Here is an 18,407-nt window from a genome sequence, read left to right as displayed (position 1 = left end):
ATTCATTGAACTTAATGATTAAAAGTTAATGCTGCCTTAAATCACATACATGTGGAATATTTCTATCAATAAATCATTCTCAAATTAATTTTGACAGCACAGTCAAGTGCTCACATAAAATGCATGCAATTTAGTTTATTTTCTGGCACAAAAACCGGAGTTTAACATTTTAGTAAAAGATAAGAGCATCAAAGAAAACATAAAAACCCGAAGGTGGAAACAGCCTTGACTTACAGTGCAGAGCCTTGAAGATAAGACTCAGTTTTATTGACCCATTGTTCATCCCCCATAGATGTCATGTTTTCGATGCTATGTTCTAGACAATTCTTATCTCCTTATGAGAATTTTATTGCAAAAGCACTTCCATTGTAGAGAGCACTTCTCAAAGAAAAACATTAGGGAGACAGTGACAACAGAAGACACTGAAGCTGCAGCAAGTCTTTCATGATGATTTAAAAGACCTCAAGAGAAAATATCACAACACAGATGCTGGAGCAAAGTTATATCAGGGTTTTGTAAAAAAAAAAAAAAAGAAAAAGAAAAGAAAAGAAAAAAAAAGAAATTGCCATGATAATGGTGATTGTTTTTTTAAAAAGTAATAGTCTCTATCTGCGAACAGCCCCTCTCTGAACCACGACACTGAAACCATAGAAAAGAGCTGATGAGCTTTTAACATCTCTAAGTACCACTCTACATAATGCTTCACTCCCCATGCTGGGTCACACTAATTAATGGGGTAATCTGTCTCTCATTTGTGTCTGAAACAGTTTTATGTGAAGATTAGCACTTTTCATTGAACAAGATGATGGATAAAAGATGTTTCAAGCTTCAAACTGACGGCGTTATTAACAGTTCAGTTCCAACCTGATTTTGCTGAGATGAAAATTACTTGAACAGATTTAGTATAAAATAACATGTGGGAAGCCTTTGACAGAAGATGCATTCACTTTTATTCAAACAAAAATCCAAATTGACATTTTATAACCATTAAAAGGGTACTTTTTCTGATTACTTTCCATTTTTTTCTCTCATGTCCACCCACTTGGATAAAGTCCAAGTAGTTCCCCTGAGACGAGTCTTTCTCAGGGGAACTACTATGAATGTGATGTTTACTGGTTCACTATTGAACAGAAGGCCCACCTTCTGTTCAATAACACCAGCAGTAGTGTATTCTGATATTCTGGAAACACATAGCAGATAACCGTCTGCATGCTCTGTGCAAAGGCACCCGTTTTTTTTTTATGGTGACATCTTTGATCAACAGCTCAGTGGTGGTGTCTTTTTCCCTGTATTTGGGAAACATGATTTTCACATCTGAGGAAAAACATTCTGTCTGATATTTCTTTGGAATTTTTCTTCATGAGCTTTGAGTTTCTGCAGATATTAATTGGTTCTGATCAAGTTTAAACCCACTGTGACGTCAACCATTGGTTTGTGGACTACCGTTTTGAACAGTGTTGTAGTCAAGACCACCTAAACCGAGACACAACCAAAACTTTGACGTCAAGACCAAGATCAAAGCAGGAGAAGATCAAGTCAAGACCAAGACCAGACCAGTGCTACTCCCACACTGCATGACCCACTTACAATAAAATGTGGAACATGCAAACCATAGGCAAATGAAAAGATCCTGATTTCTATAAAAACACCTGCAGAAGACAAATGAAAATTCCTATTCATTCACCTATTATATGCCGTATACTGTATACAGTATATATATGTGTGTATACATAAACGTACCATAAGTAATGTCTTGATAAATGGGTCAAAAAGCATTGTAGACTTGAATTTTATGTGTGGGAATTTTACTTAGTTTTCTACGAGTACAAGTCACAAATACAAACAAACGCGTGAGAGCTGATATCAATTTTATGCAACACTCAGGCCTTGAGACCAAGACCAATCCCGAGTACTATAAGACTAGCCTTAAAGCCTCGAGTTTGGTGTTACAGCTGCTGCTGTCTTGGTTTTTTTGGAGCCAGAAGTGACTATATTTGTCATTTGATGTAAGAGAGGAGCTAGGGAGGATATATTGATTGGATCTGACCGAGAACTAGAGGAAACACCATGGTAGCGACTTGTCAATCACAAGATAACCATGCCCTAAAGCATGCCCTGTTTTATCGGCCATTTTAATCTAAATGGGAGCATAATTTATCCAATGAACATCATATGTTGTTGAAGAAGACTTGAAACTAGTGATTGAGACTATAAAATCATTAGGAAACTGTTTACTGAGGTAATAAATCAAGTGAGTAGGATCATTTTCTCATTAGCTTACATACAATCTGGCTTTCTTTTTGAAACCAGTGGAGTCAAATCCTGCTATTAGAAAGAATGCAGGTTTAAGGCACGTTCGCATTGGCTTCATATTTCAGACCCTTAAAATGCTACAATGAGTTTTTAAAACATTTGCAGACAATTTGAATTTGTTTACATTATTTTAAATTCTCAAACTGATTACAGACATCTCAAATACCCCACACATTTATGAATAGTGTTTTGTCTCTCTTTCTTTGAGCTTCCTCCATTACAAATGTCAGGAATATGTCTGCACGCAGTTAAAGCAAGAACAGCATCAGTACATGCCCCAGAATCAGCAAATCCCAGAACTGATATTTAGGTTACTCAGAGCTTGGCTAAGTTTTTACTGGTCTTTTGTGAATAAATAATGCACCAACAACAGAACAAGAAACCCCATTAAATGAAATATGTATCTCGATGTAATACATTCTCATTTGAAGCTACAGTGTATTAGAATTTATTGTTTGTCTATTGTCCTTCTCATTCCATTTTCCTGCAGGGTCTCAAGGACAAGTGAAATCAGAGGCGAGCAGGTAATAAAGAGAAGGATGAAAACACTGTGACTCTGTGTATGTGTGTGTGTGTGTGTGTGTGTGTGTGTGTGTGTGTGTGTGTGTGTGTGTGTGTGTGTGTGTGTGTGTGTGTGTGTGTGTGTGTGTGTGTGTTGATCCAGTGTGTGTGTCCATTTGTGGGCGCTGGAGAGAGCAACCGGACAGATCTGGGACACTCAGCCATCAGTAGCACAGCAGCAAAAAACCTAAAACCAGGGCAGCCACTGATCCACTGAGAAACATTTCCATATGTGACAGGTTGGCCGCCCTTAATTAAGCTCTCAGATCTTCTCCATATTTTATCATAGTCATTCATATTCATTCACTCTGTAGTTGTGGATGTGGACAAGATTGTCTCCTTCGAGAGCCGCACTTTGCTCACATGTGAAAAATTCCAGGCCAGTCAGTAACCGCAGTCGATAACAGTGAAGATAATGTGGATGGGTGCTTGTACTGCAGCAGGGGAGCAGAAGTAATGCATTTAAATCTACTGTATTAAATCTCACTGCATTGATTTTCTACCTTATTTCCATGTATTAGTCACCGCAATGACGTGTTTACAATTCCCACATCCCTCACTAATGTTGTCTGTATAGCTGTAGGAAGTTGTAGCAAACCACTTAACTCCCACTATTGACTTATAGTCTCATATTGTTTATATGCACAGTGAAATGTGAGTAATGTGGGTGTCATTGCCTCCAGCTGTGAACTTTTTCAGTGTTGTAATTTTTGGTCAACCACGCTGGATTTCTAAAATATACCAGGGGAATACATAATGTAAAACATAACCTTCTTATGTTTATTTTTTCATTTATTTGGGATACAGTTGTAGACAATTAAGAGGTAAATAGGAAATGGTGACCACTTGCAACAAAGATCTCCAACCAAATTCAAACCATCGACTGTATACAATGAAGGTAGTCTCAGTGACGTCACCCATGGGCCACACAGAAACGTGGAGCGTGGCCAGCAAAATGAAGCCTGGTTGTGGACATATAGCAGGACAGCTTGCATCTAGCTGTCACTCAAAGTGGCCACACCCTTAACTATGCATAATTTTAAGCCATAATGTAATTTAAAAAAGTTAATTACATAATTAATTCACCCCTTGCACAATTGGGTATTTGGCTGTAGACACCAAAACCATTTGTTTGGGATAAAAAAGGCATTTTAATATGGGTGTCTAGGGGATTTTATGACACGACAGAGTCAAAACACGCATACATGAACCAAATACCCACTGTCAATAAAAGACACTAAATTAAGGTAGAGGCTAAGGATGTTGCTAGTTTGACTGCAGCAGCACCACAATCTTTATCTGACAATAAACTCTAGCAGATAGGAGCTAAGACAACTGGCAAGAATTTATTGTCTCTGTGACTGTTTTTACTGAATTCTGTTGCAGACGAAGCTCTGGTGTATGTGACAACAAGGGTGGTTATTATTGTTATTATTATTAGTAGTAGTAGTAGTAGTAGTAGTAGTAGTAGTATTAGTATGAGAATTTAAATACTGTGCATAAAAACAAGACCAAAACCATTACATTTGGGTTCATTATCATGGGATGCTTCCATATTTTTGGGGTTTTCAGGCATTTCTGCTTTATTAAATGCTGAGTGGAATACCTCTGTTTGCCTGTACGAGTTACAACTTGCATGTTAATATTAAAGCTATTTACAAATCAGAATTCAATGACATGAATGTGGCAGAAATGATCACCCTGAAGATAGATTCTCCTTCATCTATTCATTCAATTACAATGGCGCTGAAAAACAGCAAAAAAAATTTCAGTAAGCCAGAGAGTGTGCTATTTGTGACCGACAATTTGAATTGCTTTTCACACCATTCACAGACTTTCAAAGCTATGTGTTCATAAAGCTGACTGGTTAATGTTAAAGTAATTAAAGATGCCCTTCAGATACGTTTTAAGTGTATTTTATGTGCAAATGTTTTTCACTCAGTAGTTGAACCGCTGAAAACAAGATGCCTCCTACTTAACTGAAATGCCTACTCTCATTGTATTTGCACTGAAGGCTTCAAGTTTCCCACATCACTCCTATGTAAGCTCAATACTGAACTCTGATTGACTTCCAAACTTCATATGATGTCACAAATCCTACCAGTAAATACACGCCTTAGACTGAGATTTAAGTTGGGCAGAGAGAAACTTTCCACCTTCAGCAGGTGAATGTGAAAACAGCCTTCAAAGTCATCATTCTGCACAGTGAAGCTCAAACATCCAAGTGAAGCAACAAAACACATTTTTGAGAGGAGGAGGACTCAAATTATATGTTGTCAGACTTTCTCTGTTACTGCCATAGGGGGCCTGGCACAAAGGTATACTTGCATATTCTTCTGTATTCAAATAAACAGCAACAAGATAACAAGTGCCGGATAAACACTGAACTCACCCTCCTTTGATGTAATCCAGGAAGGTGTGCTCTGACTCCACATTGAATGACAGCAAGGACACCTGAGGGGGGGGAAGGTCCAAACATATCATCTCATGCTTGGTAATTAAGGGAAGAAAAATCTACCAATCTACACATCAGCACCGACCTCTGAGTCTGAGTTAACCACCCACAAAATGACTCATCCACGCAGAATGATTTTGACGGCTGGGCAGCGTATTAGCATTACAATCATTAAGAGAACACCGGTGGATGATCAGCAGGATGGATAAGTAGACACAGATTTTAATTACAGAGCCAAGCCAAAGTAAGAGCAGCCAAAGTACTCAGGCAGTAACAAAAGCTATGGCTCATTTACAAACATCCATCAGTACTCTTCGCTAATAGGACAAAGACAAGAGTCCCTTTATGCGTTACCATTGACTTTAAACCGTTTGAGGTCAGACAAATATTTTCCCATCTACTTAAAGTCACCACCTGGATCATAAGCTCTGGAAGAAAACATTTAACAGAGCCAAACTGCTTCATGCGATCCACTTAGAAGAACTTCCTGATTAATTCAGACGCAAAAGGGGGCAGGGGTGGGAATGCATCAGGAATTGCTCTTATCGGAGAACTCAGACTCACCGTCCCAGAGTTGATGTATCTCTTTTTCTTTATTTTCTTCTTGGCATTCACCACCTAGTGTGAAGGCAGGGTAGAAAAGAAAAGGATAATGATAATGTAAAGTTGTAGCACTATTCTTTTTATCCACCCTTGGGCAAGTAATAAAAGCATCTTTGTCCTCCTACTCCATGTCCGTAAGGGTAATGGAGCATAGGGACTGAATCCAATAACTGCAATGGGTGAGAATGAGATAGCATTGATCATGCCTCGCAGCAAGATATTTTTTTATGAGCACCCTACACCGTGCTGTATATTTTACATGCACATTACCAAGCTCGGGGATGGTGGAACAAATGTCTCTGTCCCAACTACATATTATTACAAAGTGTGCAGATTTACCAATGAAGTATTGAGCGTAATGTAGGAAGGTACACAAAAATGAGCAATAACAGGGCTCCTTGCTTAAAATCCTGTTACATTTATAGCTTGCAGCCAAAAGTATGTGTGCAGCAGTGAGCCATCAAGGTCAAATATATCTACTGCTTATCCTTCTGGTCTGCAGTAAAACATAAAGTACAAGCCTGGAGGAAACTGAGCTGTATAAAAAAGTAAAAGGTATTCCACTCTCTTCCTTTCTTCTAATCTCTGCAGGATCCATTCCTCCGTTCTGCATTGTGCTTTCTGACTCCTTAAACTCCTCTGATGCAAATTATGCCTCATAGCACAGAGGCCATCACTCCCTCAACTGCCAGTTGTGAGTTACGTCACGCAGACATCAACCTCAATTACACCAGCCTATGTTAGCCTTAGCTTGCTGTCACCTCAACTCACGGAGCAAAAGTTTGCAGGCTGCATTCTCGTCAGGTTGAGCCACAGAGTCAAACACCTGCAGGCCAGTGACCTATTCAAATTCGTTAGTTTTCAACAGTGAAAGGGTGGCTCATGAAGTTTTCTGAAGACAACTTGACACTGATTCAAGGGCAGTGACCTGGCAATGAGAGCGTGAAGAAAATGCCGTGGTTCACATTCTAATTAAAATACAGAAAGGTTTGGTGAAGGGTAATGGATGCGCCTTCTTCTGCCATGTCAGCAGTGTGAAAGGGCAGCTCTGCCTGCCACTCACTGATTCTGTCTCTCTTCCACTCTGTCTCTCCACACCTATCCCCATCGAGCCACCATCCTCTCCCTCTCCCTCTCCTCACTGGTACTGTCTATTCCTTGAGCCACCCCCATGACTAATTCAGAGGCTAATGTAACATGGCAAGTGTTTTAATGAGCAGGGACCGATAGCAGCCTAACAGTAATACCCATTCTGACCCTCCAAGGACCATCCAAAAAAACTCTAATCAGCACCATAGTTCTGTTGCGTTCCCATTTGTATTCTCTGCTGCAACACTTAACCTCTCGGATGCTTTATGTCGCGTAGGGTGAGGAGAGACAGAGGAGGCGAGCTGTTAATCTCAAATAGCCACAACTCTGGCTCAAACAACTACAGCCTGCTAAAGTCATTAAACTTTGGATGGCAAGACCTTGCTGAGCAAAAGGGCAAACTGATTTGCTCTTAAATCAATGTCATTTCCTTACCCTGGTACCCTGGCTTAGGTCTGTCTTTGCGCCCAAGAAGGATTACCTCTGTGCCAAAATTGCATTTACACTTAATTCATTATTAAGTTGCTCACAACTCTGTCTGGCTCCAGCATTTTCTATGTGCTTTACATGAAGTAACACATTAAGTAATGGGTATGGGTGCACAAGAATCTGCAGAAATCAGACTTTTAGAATTGGATACAAAGGAGGTCTGGCTTATATCGTGACCCGAACTACTTATAGGAGATCCACAGCAGGACAAAATAACATCCAGCTTAGAATGATTTTCTCAACACAGTGCCATGATCTTAAAAAGGTTTTCAACAGAGCTCAACTATTATTCAAAATCAACTGGAAGAGACTGTGACTCCAGGGAAATAGTTATCAAGCGTTTCATCAATTAATAGCTAACTGTACAAAAAAAATTGGGTATTAATGACTTGGGCAGGCTGACAGGAGAAGCTAAATGACTAAGCAAATTAAATAGCCAAATAGACCCTTTTCTTCTGACTTGTAAAAGCAGAAAAAACAAAGGTGGACTTTCTATCATTCATGATGGTTTCATTCCATTTAGGTGAGCTGGTTCCAGGGTTCTTGTATTGTGCATGCTCACTCACTGACATGGCTTAGTGAGACACTTAATAGAATGGAGCCATGGAGCGCCCCAGTAGCTCAGTTGGGAGCGCGAGTGCCCCATGTATAGAGGCGATGTCCTCGCTGCAGCAGCCAAGTGTTAAGATCTAAACTGTGGCCCTTTGATGCATGTCATCCTCTCTCTTATCCCTTTTTCCTGTCACACTTCAAGCTGTCAAATATTGTCCCTTTGGGTTGGTGTCTGACCCAAGTCAGTGTTTGATGATGTGGGGATGAGACTCAAACTATCTTGCTCCAGAAAGTTACATTTTGTTGCATTAAAGTGGAAACAGACAACTTTTTTCCGGCCAAGTGTTTCCAAATCGTATTATTGTTGGCTCAGGTGTCACAAAGACACTGGATTTCTTAGTTTTCCTCAGAGTGGCAAACTACCAACAACAGAGGACCAAGCACTGCATCGCCAGTCAGCCTTTATTTTCGTGCCTGGTGGCGGACAAAATAGCGCACTGAAAGACAGAGAGGCTGGTAACGATATCAACTGTCTTTATCTGCACTCACCTCGTAGACGTTTAACTGGCTCTGACCTCGACAGAGCTCTTTGTAGCTGGTGGTGAATTCACCGATGAAATCGTGGCTGGAGAAAAGAGACAACAACTGCATCACATGCCGTTCATTCAGATAGGTACAGCCCTGAGAGGTAGAAGATAAAATTGCACAGCAGGCACTGATGCACTGATGGAATCCAATAATCAACTGTGAATGAAAAACTTAGTAGCAATTAAAGGACAGATTGTGATTGGAATAGAAATGTAATTTACGGAGGAGTTTAGGGAGAAACTCATAGACAGTGTGAAAGACATTAGAGGAATTCATTGATTGGTAGATTATGAATGTACCATAACCACTGTCCATGTGTGTGTGTGTGTGTGTGTGTGTGTGTGTGTGTGTGTGTGTGTGTGTGTGTCTGTATGCATCTACTAACCTTCCATCTCTGTCCCAGTCATACACCTCCACTTTTATTGTCCTGTAAAACACATAAAAGAGAGAAAGAAGTGTTTGTTTGTTTGTGTGAGCACATCAAGGAAACACGAGAGCCACTACCTACATGTCCTTAAGGGGGAACTTCACAGAGAGCATTCCTGAAATGGCGAAGTAGCATAAAACAAGCTCTTAAAGCTCATTAATTGTTAGTGAACCCTGAATTAAATCAATCAAAGAGAGCCTCCTTAGTGTTTTGCATGCAAAAGACACAAACATCCTTCTGAGGATGTAATAAGAGTGACAGAAATTAGTTACCTCTTTGAAGCTAGACTGCAGCGCGCACCGACTGTGACTCTGTTTTTAAAGCACATTAGCTAATGACAAATCGTTTAACCAAGACTGAGATCAATACTGTTTCTGTCAGTCCCAAAAAAAAAAAAAAGAAAACATGAGTTAGGTAAAGGATTTTAATGAGTGAATTTGTGTTTCTCACAAAAGAGAGAGCAGGTTAATAGAGTTTCCAAAAGTTTGGATAGAGCATTTCCCTGCACAGGCCAAAGATAGAAGCCTAACATCTCAGGAGGGAGCATATTTTGCAAGTTCCCGAAATAAGTTGGAAGGCGAGAAACCAAATAAATAAGCCTGAGAGAATTCACTGAGAATGAGCAAAGTGCTTCCTCTCTTCTTCTTCTTCATCTGATGGGAAAGATCAGTGGCTCGCATCTCCCATCAGCTGCTGTCAATCAAGTGTCAGTGGGTCCAGGAGGAGGCAAGGTGATGGAGACCTGCCCTGTTTTCCTGACCCGAACTCATTCTGTCTGCGTGTAATATATTTCCCCTCCCGACAAACGTGTGATCCAAATAGCGCTGAGAACGATGATGCAAGAACTGTTCTGTGAATCAGGGCTAAAACCACTTATTTAAATACTGAAGCAATATGTCACACAGTCAGATATTCAGACTTTAAACTCAATGTGACCAACCTATCATAACGTTCTGATAATCCTGAGTAAAAGAAAAAAAAAACACTAATGTGTTTTGACACTCTGGGCCAGCGTGGCAGATCAATCCCCAGTGATGTGTCAGTCAACATCAATTTCCCCTAATGTCATTTTCTCACAACTAATGATCAGGGTCATCATATGGATCAAATCTATGTGAAGATAGAGAGAATTAGTTTGGATCAATGGTCTTTTGGCTCCTGCACCCACATCATGTTTGAGTGGAAATGGGAGAGATTTCCCTTTCTGATCGCTACTAAAGCCAGGTGATTACAAGAGATTTGACTGATTCACATGGGGCCGAAAGACATGACTGAGAAGAGGAAGTAAACACGATTGAAGACTCTGTGTGAATGCTGTCCTTCGGTTTTGACTCTCGCGGCAGACGTCTTATATTCTTAATATATGTTTTGCAATCTATCTTCACAATATTGGTTTTTCTTTCACTCTGTGCACATTACATCTATTGCCTGTCTGTCCAGCCTGGAGGATAGATCCCTTTTTTCTCCTTATCCAAATTGAATGTCTATAAAATAAGGCATGTTGAATGCTATACTGCCTCGACTTGAAAACATTTAACAGAACACGAGAAAGCATAGTGGATCAGTCTGTGAAAGCTGCTTTATCTGTATAGTAGAAAGAGTTCTGACAAATGCCTGAGTCAAAGAAATTCAAATAGTGTACATCAAAACCAGGCCAACAGTGATTATTACAAAGCCATTATGTTTGAAACATAATTTAAAATTTGATTTGCTGAGAAATGGTGAATTAAAAGACAGAAAATTGCATTGGCCCTTCTGTGTAGATCTGCGAAAAGCCCAGCACAGCAAACTGTAGATATTTTACACAAAACTCTGGGGAGACCCTAAATTGCCGTGGATTTCTCTCGCCATCAAAATCCTCAAAGGGAATCAGGCGTCTTTCATGCTTCCACTCCATCTGTCTGACCCAATTAGCTTCTCCCGGCAGGTGAGCAGAGACGGGATCGAAGTGAAGAACCTCCGTTGACACCCAGTGTGCTGGAGAGGGCGAGGTTTGACATGTTCTTTGACGACTTCTGCACACTCTCATGGCTGTCTGGGTCTACACACTTTAATGCTTACACACACACACACACACACATAGCAGGGCTCCTCTGTGATCCAGCCACCTGTCAACATCTATAGAACGAGTACAGCCACTCCTCCTCCCCCCTCTCACTTTCTTTCCCTCTTCTCTTATTTTTTATTCTCCTGCCAAAACTCTTCCTGCTCCTCAGGTGTCCCACGAGGCCGTTTGCTCTAAGGATATTCAGATAAGACAGGAGATGCCAGTGGAGCAGCCAATCAGAAACTTAAAATGCCCTGAAAATGCTCTCGCCAGTTGTGGGCAAATCAATGAACAGCCCTTCAAAGTAGCATGCAGTCAGAGAAAGCACTGAAACAATTCTCTATTTCAGCAGCAGATAAAACAACAGTAGAAAATCAATGGTGTCTAGATTTGACGCACACCCAACCCATTTCGATGTAAGTACACAGCATATTGAAACACTGTGTGGCTTTGATTTCCACTGAAAAATCACTCCTTGAGTTATGAGTGTGCGGAACACTTTATTGTACATCATCATTCTTCCTACCTGTCATAGTCTCCGTTGCAGAGCGCCCTGACAGGGATGGAGAAGGCCTGCCACACCGGGTTCAGCGTGTTCTTCACCACTTCAGTCTTGTGGCAGATGGTGAACCTGGAGACACAGGTCGGGCTCAGGGATTTAAAATCCTTAAAGACACACCTCTAAGAAAAAAAAAATCTTCCCACCATGCTTTGCTTCGAGACCATGTCTGCATGAATTTATCTTTATACCGCCGAGTTCAAGGGATCTAAACCTAATTCTCTCGACCTTGGTTCCCTTCCTCTTTGATGTCCACACCCTCCTACCTGTCTTTGATAAGCTAAAATAAAAACCCACTGAGAGGCAGAAGCAAGACTCACGTCCCATCCTCGTTGCTTCTGTAGAAGACCATGAAGGGGTCTGACTTTCCAAAGAAGTCCTTTTTATCCAGTTTGTTGGCACAGAATTGCATGGTGGCGTAATCCTACGGACAGAGGCCAAAACCAGAGAGTAAGAGAAATGAAAAGACAAAAAAGTAAAGGACGTTGTAAATCCATGCTCCAGCCTCTGTTTGCCTCCTGTTGTTTGTTTATACATGCTGTGTGCCAAGATATAAAAGCACTGAAGCACCGAATAAAAGCAAAGTGCTGACTGAATCCTAATAGGAGCAGAGTGAAACCAGCCAGTGGGCTCCAGTTTTCAAAACCCGCAAATGCATTCATTACCATTTCTTATTATGCAACTCCTGCATAACAACAGTGGATGGGATAAGGGATATCAAATTGAAAATGCCTTGTTGTGCTGAATATAATCATAGTAACAGTATGAGAGAGCATGCAGAGGCACAGAAATGGATTCTAAAACCCTGCACATGGAGGAGGGAGGGCTGTGTACAAAAAGGATGTGGAGGGTGTGAGTGCAGCTAATGATACATTAGAAAGGTTGGTATTACCATAATTATACTCATTTAGGCAGCATTTCAATGTGTGCTGCCATTACAGGAACAATGAACATGCCCCATGATGCTCTTGGTTCCAGATATTCTCCCTTCGGTCAACATATTAGTCTGCTTTGTATAATAATGGGGCTGCACAGTGGACACAGGCAGGTAAATGTCCACATCAGAAGAAACTCTTCTGTCCCTAACCCTTACCCTTCAATGAGTTCTTTTTTTAAACCCCCTGGCCCTGCTTCATACTGCATAAGTGAGTCAAGTGTCTAATCATCATATCTTAGAGAGATGTGATACCTGAAAGACTTCAGCTTTCAAAAAGAAGAGCTGTCTTTACCCCGCTGCTGTCCCGGGTTTTTAGGTTTTGAAGTGCAGCTATTAGATCTGAATCAGCATGGTGCTAGGCAGGGCCTCTATCGATTGCTTTGACCCACATCAGTGTGGTGCGCTCTGCCTCTGACCTGCCTCTCACTAACCCTCATCGCATCACTTTATCCTTTGGACACGGACAAGACACAGACCAGCCTCCATCTCTGAGGGAACCACTGAGAAAAAGATGGATGCCATTAAATAAATATATAGTAAAATAACTTCTACAGTATTCTGCTGAAAATTTAGCTAATGTGATTATCGCTGCGGTTTCCAATCATAGTTTGTGTTTCCAATCAGCGTTGTGGAAATGATGCAACAGAAGCAAGGTAAAGAGCTGATTAAATCAGTCAGCAGTGGCTAAATGAAGCAGGGCTGTCGTATAGCTGCTCCGTTTTTATTCCCTCCTGTCATTTTCAGTTATTATCTGTGTTTTCTACCACTTCCACAATACAGGTAGAGAGCATGTTTATGGGTGATTGTCTTTTTCCAATTTGTGTAGTTGGACACGGTTCAGCCAATTATAGAGCCATCTACTGCTCAGTCTGTACCTGAAGTGTGTCAAGCTCCCCCTTGATGGCTTTCACAAGAGAATCTAATTTCCCAAGTTCCCATTGCAGCTCATTTTTTCTTTTAAACCAACACATTATGTTAGAGGAGTTTGCTTAGGTCAGTTATCCAAGCCCTTAAAAGTGGAGGCACCCTATAACTGTCCTGCTTAGCCCTGACACGGCCTCTACAATTACACTATCATGGCAACACGGTGACTTAAGCCTTCATTAGGCACAGATAACACATACCCACTTTGGTGCCTAGCAGTGTTCTCTCATTAAGTGGGGAAAAAGGCAGAACATTCATTTCAGCCGCTGAGCTTTAAAAGCAGCAGGGGAATACTGAGTGCAGGCTGCATCCTTCTTTCCATTTCTCTGCTCTACCAAGATATCGCTGCATGGGGTAAGTGGCGGAGCAACGCACACTGTCACTTTCAGAAAGCGGGACTGGTCTTTCGAAGGAATATAAAGCAATGCAGACAGTATTTGAACATTGCATCAGCTTACAACGTCCTCTGGACTGAAAACTGAATCACGAGCTGGAGGATTATATGAATCAGAAATTAAAATAATTACTTCGTGTGCATCACTCCATTAATTCAGGTGTCCATCTTTTATGACTGAGAGCCTCCAGTGAAGGATTTTTATCAATGTGAGGCTCAGTTTCACATTCACAAGAAAAAGGAAAATAATAAAGAAACTAGAATGGCACTCAGTAGAGTGCATACATCCACCAAGGCCCAACAGTCCCCTTTAATTCAATCAAGTCAAATCCAATATCTAACTTGAAAGCCCTGTATCACTGCATTTTAAACCATCTGTAACTGCTTAAAAACCTTAAATTAAGCTCACCAGATATAGGATCTAAGTCATACTGTACTCATTCATCAGCCACCTAAATATGCCTGATTTTTTCATTTTGATGGAAAAAAACAAAAATGTCTTATCTTGTGATGTAAAAAATTCCTGGATCTGTCCCTTTATTTGAATCTGTGGTTTATTCTGTGTAATGCTGCTGACAAACCAACCAAACCAACAAACAAACAGACACAGAGAAAATAATAAAATGGTAACAAAGCTCAGTTCCATTTTACAGGGGGAGGTATATAGATCCAACAATCAAAAAAGTCAATGGTAATTGGGCTTGTTGTTGAGAATATGAATGGATGGCTGACTCTGTCTGTGGTTTACTGCTGTCATATGTAAATATGTAGTCATATGTAGTGTGGTTTACTTCGATATAAATCAGCCAGAGCTGTGACTGGACTGTGAGGAGGATCTGAGGGTCAGCCAGCCGCTGCTCAGCATGTCATATGTGCCTGAGATAACGACAGCCAAGAGGAAGCCTTTGATCCAAGCAGAGGCTGTTGCTCTGTTTAATGATAGCTGGCAAATCCTCCACCAAGGTGAGAGCAACCCTGCTTCTTGGTTAAAAGTCCCTGCAGTACTTCCCCAGTCGATGCCCACTCTGCTGGTTTCAGTTTCCCCAAACAGGAGTTTACCTCAGGCGAAACAGCAACCTTGCTGCCTCCATTTATTGGTCGCAGGTGGATTACAAAATAAACACCAACCAGATGGATGGTAGCAATTCCAAACTGCTATAATTCACAGTTGTGGGACTTGTACTGACAGTAGGATTGTCAGACTATTCAGCTATAATATGCCTTTTCTCTTTCTCTGCTCTTTACTCAAACCTGAGGTATTTCCATTCAGGGTCACACTCTGTGTAAACAGAGCAGGTCCAGAGTGACATGTCAAGGCTGTGTCTCTCTAATTGAGTCTGGGAGAAAGGAAACGGTCATTTGTACCAGTGATCATCATTTGCATTTATATTACAAAATCGCTTCGTGAAGTGGTGCTTTGCAGTGATTATGCTAACTCCTATCACCGCAGATCCAATGCACCTGATGACTCACAGCAGCCCTTTAGTGACTGTGAGCACTGGCACTTCAATGCAGCCAGGACCAAATCAGTAATGGTTATCATGGCAGTTTTATTGTCAGTATGACTCATCTGTCTCACTCTCACCTGAGGCTGTTTATTTGTCACGAAATGTATGATGCCATTAGTGAATTTACAAAAAAGAAAGCAGGCTGTTAAACTAGGAGCTTTTTACTCAACATGTATGACTGCAAGACACAAGGCTTTGAATCATTAGATGCTTACATTCATTAGGATATCATAAAAAAACATGGATGGAATAGTTACAGCTCAATGGCTTGCTTTATAGCCTCTAAGGGAGGCCAGTTGTTCTGGCCAATAAGTCTTTCTACTTTCTCCTGCTCCACTGGCAGCAGTATAATGTGATTATTTACTATCTTCATTTGGCAGTGCGGAGAGAAAGCCAATGGGCATTAGTGGACACAAGTTATTAATGCGGACTCGTGGAAGAAATGCCTGTTTTAGCGATTGGAATGAAGGCGGGCTATTAAATCGCCATTCAGATTCACAGCACAGTTACTATGTACACAATTTCCAAATGACAAACATAATTGCATAGTGACATGGTGTATCATACTGGTTTAATGGCAAACAGTTATGATGTAATATATCTCACTGAAGTCAAGGCTATTAAACATCCCACTTCACTTCAGCGGGCTTGTGAACACTGCTAAACATTACGTGACTTAAACAACATGCACCATTTCCCTACCGAGTGTCACATACAATTTCACAGTGACATGCCATCAGCTACAGTAAATAATAATGTTCAATTAAAGTCTAATGTACCGTTGTTAAAGGGCCCATTTCAAACTAGATGGGTGAACATTGCAAAACATTTATTATGAAACCTACTTTGTGAGCAAATTAAAAACATATTCTGGTTAGAAGTGTTCAGACTTACTCTGCAGTTTCCCAGCTCCTCCGCCGACAATACGATGGTCCCACATTTCTTCCCAGGTATGCCACTGTGAAAACAAATAGGTATCATTCACTCTGACTGCAATAGAGCCAATAAACTGGACACAACTCTGATGTAAATTTCTTAAAGGTTGATGGGGGTGAAAACTGTAGAGGAGTTATTTATCAGCATCTTTAACTTGGTTGGTGAGTCCAGGGGGGACACGTGACGCCTTCAACTTTTACTCAACAGTTTTATTTCTCGCCGCCGTTTCCACCAGAGAGCAATAATAACTGTTAATTAACATTAACATTAATTAACATTCAAACAGCTGCAGTCATACTTTTAATCCAAGGCTGATAAAAAAAGCATATTTTACATAAAATTACAGCTTTAATCGAATTATGCATTAAAAGAATGACAAAGGGACATTAAAGTGACAGTTTGACAGCTTTAATGAGCACATAATTTTGTTTCACCACTGTAACTGAATCAAAAGCAAGTTATAAATACTGACTCTTGAATGTTTTAGTACAATGTGGAATAGAACTGCTGAGACACAAAACTCCTCTGATCCCTGTTTGCCAGCAGTGCACTGAGACTTTAAAGCTCTGCAGGTCTGCAGTTGTTTACTGCTGATTCCCACTCCAGCAGATGATCAAGACATGGCATAGTGAACGAGAGGTTTTCCTGCGTGTCTGTGTTTCCACGCATCTCCGCTTCAGTAGCTTGCCAATCCAAAGGCGCAAACAAAAATAGAGACAACACTGCTCCAGAGTTTCTCCTAAATATTATCTGAATGGGTACAAAATGAGCTTTTTTTTATATCCAATCTCGCCAACGCAATTCCACTCAACTCAGAGCAACTCAACTATCTGCTTTTCAATCATACGGCAGCACTCCAACTGCGGACACTCCTGTCATCTTTCCGGATAAAGAAGGAGATAACATGAGAGTCCTGCTGTGGCCTTAGCTGGAGGACAATCATTAGAAGGTCAGACTTGCTGTGGATCCTCATCAAGCTGTGACAGTTCTGAATGGCAGTAATAATGCTGCATACTGCTGATCAGCAGCCTTTGACCATGGTAGCAGAAGCTTGCATTATTTACAAAGATAATCTAAAGCATGACCCTGCAATAGCTGAACATACAGTACCGCTAATGCCAGGGCACCTATTAAGAGATAGAGCGTGGTTTCTTCTTTCTTATCAGCCTGTGCAGGAAGTGTTTGAGGTGATTTAAGGAGATATGGTGCAGGATGCTTCCATTAACCTTTACTGGCCTCTCTCAGGTTTCCAAGACCCACAATACAAGCAAAGCAATGCTCCATAAAAGCAGCTGTAGCCCCTGATGTGTCAGCTTTGATCAATACCGCAATATAAATCCACTGCCCAAAAGTATCCGACTGCAAATGCTGCACATCCACCAGTGAGTGCAAGAGAACTATCAGAGACAAAATGTAAAATAAAGCTGTCGCGGTTGGAGAGGGCCGGCACACTTCATTCTCTATCTTCAAAGCTCCATGGAGACCAATCTCAAGGTGAATTAACTGTCCTTGAATTATTTATGTTTCACTCCGAGTCGCCACCATGCAGTTTGACGACACCACAAAATGCCAATAAACCCCTCACCAACGACGCCAGTAAACCCTGCACACTCCGCGGGTCAAGTTATCTCTCTCCGGTCAGAATAATGACCAGCACTCCTTTCAAACTGGGAAATGAGGTCCAGTGATTGCTAAAATATCAGCTGCAGACACGTTAAGATGCACCACCCTGCTCTAATCTCTGCTGCCGAGTCGGGAGCGAGTACCAAAAGGGCAACGCTCTTTTAAATTAGGCATGCATTATTGAGTGTGGCATTTCCTCTGACAATGACTAGTTAACTTGAAGAGCAAGCAAGCACTGAATGGATAAATACTGTCATTTATCTGAGGCACATGAGTTCATTTTTATTGCCCATACTGACAGTCTTTTGCCCAGTTCTTCGCTTCTGCGCTGAAATGTAACTGCTAGTGGTGTGAAGCGTCCGGCATCAAGAGGCCTCATTCGCTCAACACTCATTCACTTTG

General features: G+C 41.1%; 1 protein-coding gene across 1 annotated transcript in view; it reads right to left on the bottom strand.

Moving 5' to 3' along the window:
- cpne5a (copine Va) overlaps positions 1–18,407 on the bottom strand; it is a 73,334-nt gene that overhangs the window by 19,332 nt on the left and 35,595 nt on the right. The window contains exons 8-14 of the mRNA XM_073470468.1: positions 16,341–16,404; positions 12,004–12,107; positions 11,651–11,755; positions 9,036–9,077; positions 8,612–8,687; positions 5,894–5,947; positions 5,267–5,328 (exon numbers count right to left, since the gene is read on the bottom strand). Of these exons, the coding sequence (XP_073326569.1) occupies positions 5,267–5,328; positions 5,894–5,947; positions 8,612–8,687; positions 9,036–9,077; positions 11,651–11,755; positions 12,004–12,107; positions 16,341–16,404 (507 nt within the window). The remainder of the gene's footprint in view (positions 1–5,266; positions 5,329–5,893; positions 5,948–8,611; positions 8,688–9,035; positions 9,078–11,650; positions 11,756–12,003; positions 12,108–16,340; positions 16,405–18,407) is intronic.

The sequence above is a fragment of the Pagrus major genome, chromosome 7 (assembly GCF_040436345.1).
Source record: "Pagrus major chromosome 7, Pma_NU_1.0".
Lineage (NCBI taxonomy): Eukaryota > Metazoa > Chordata > Actinopteri > Spariformes > Sparidae > Pagrus > Pagrus major.
Note: the sequence above shows the minus strand (reverse complement) of the source record. Positions and strands in the feature narration are given on the sequence as shown.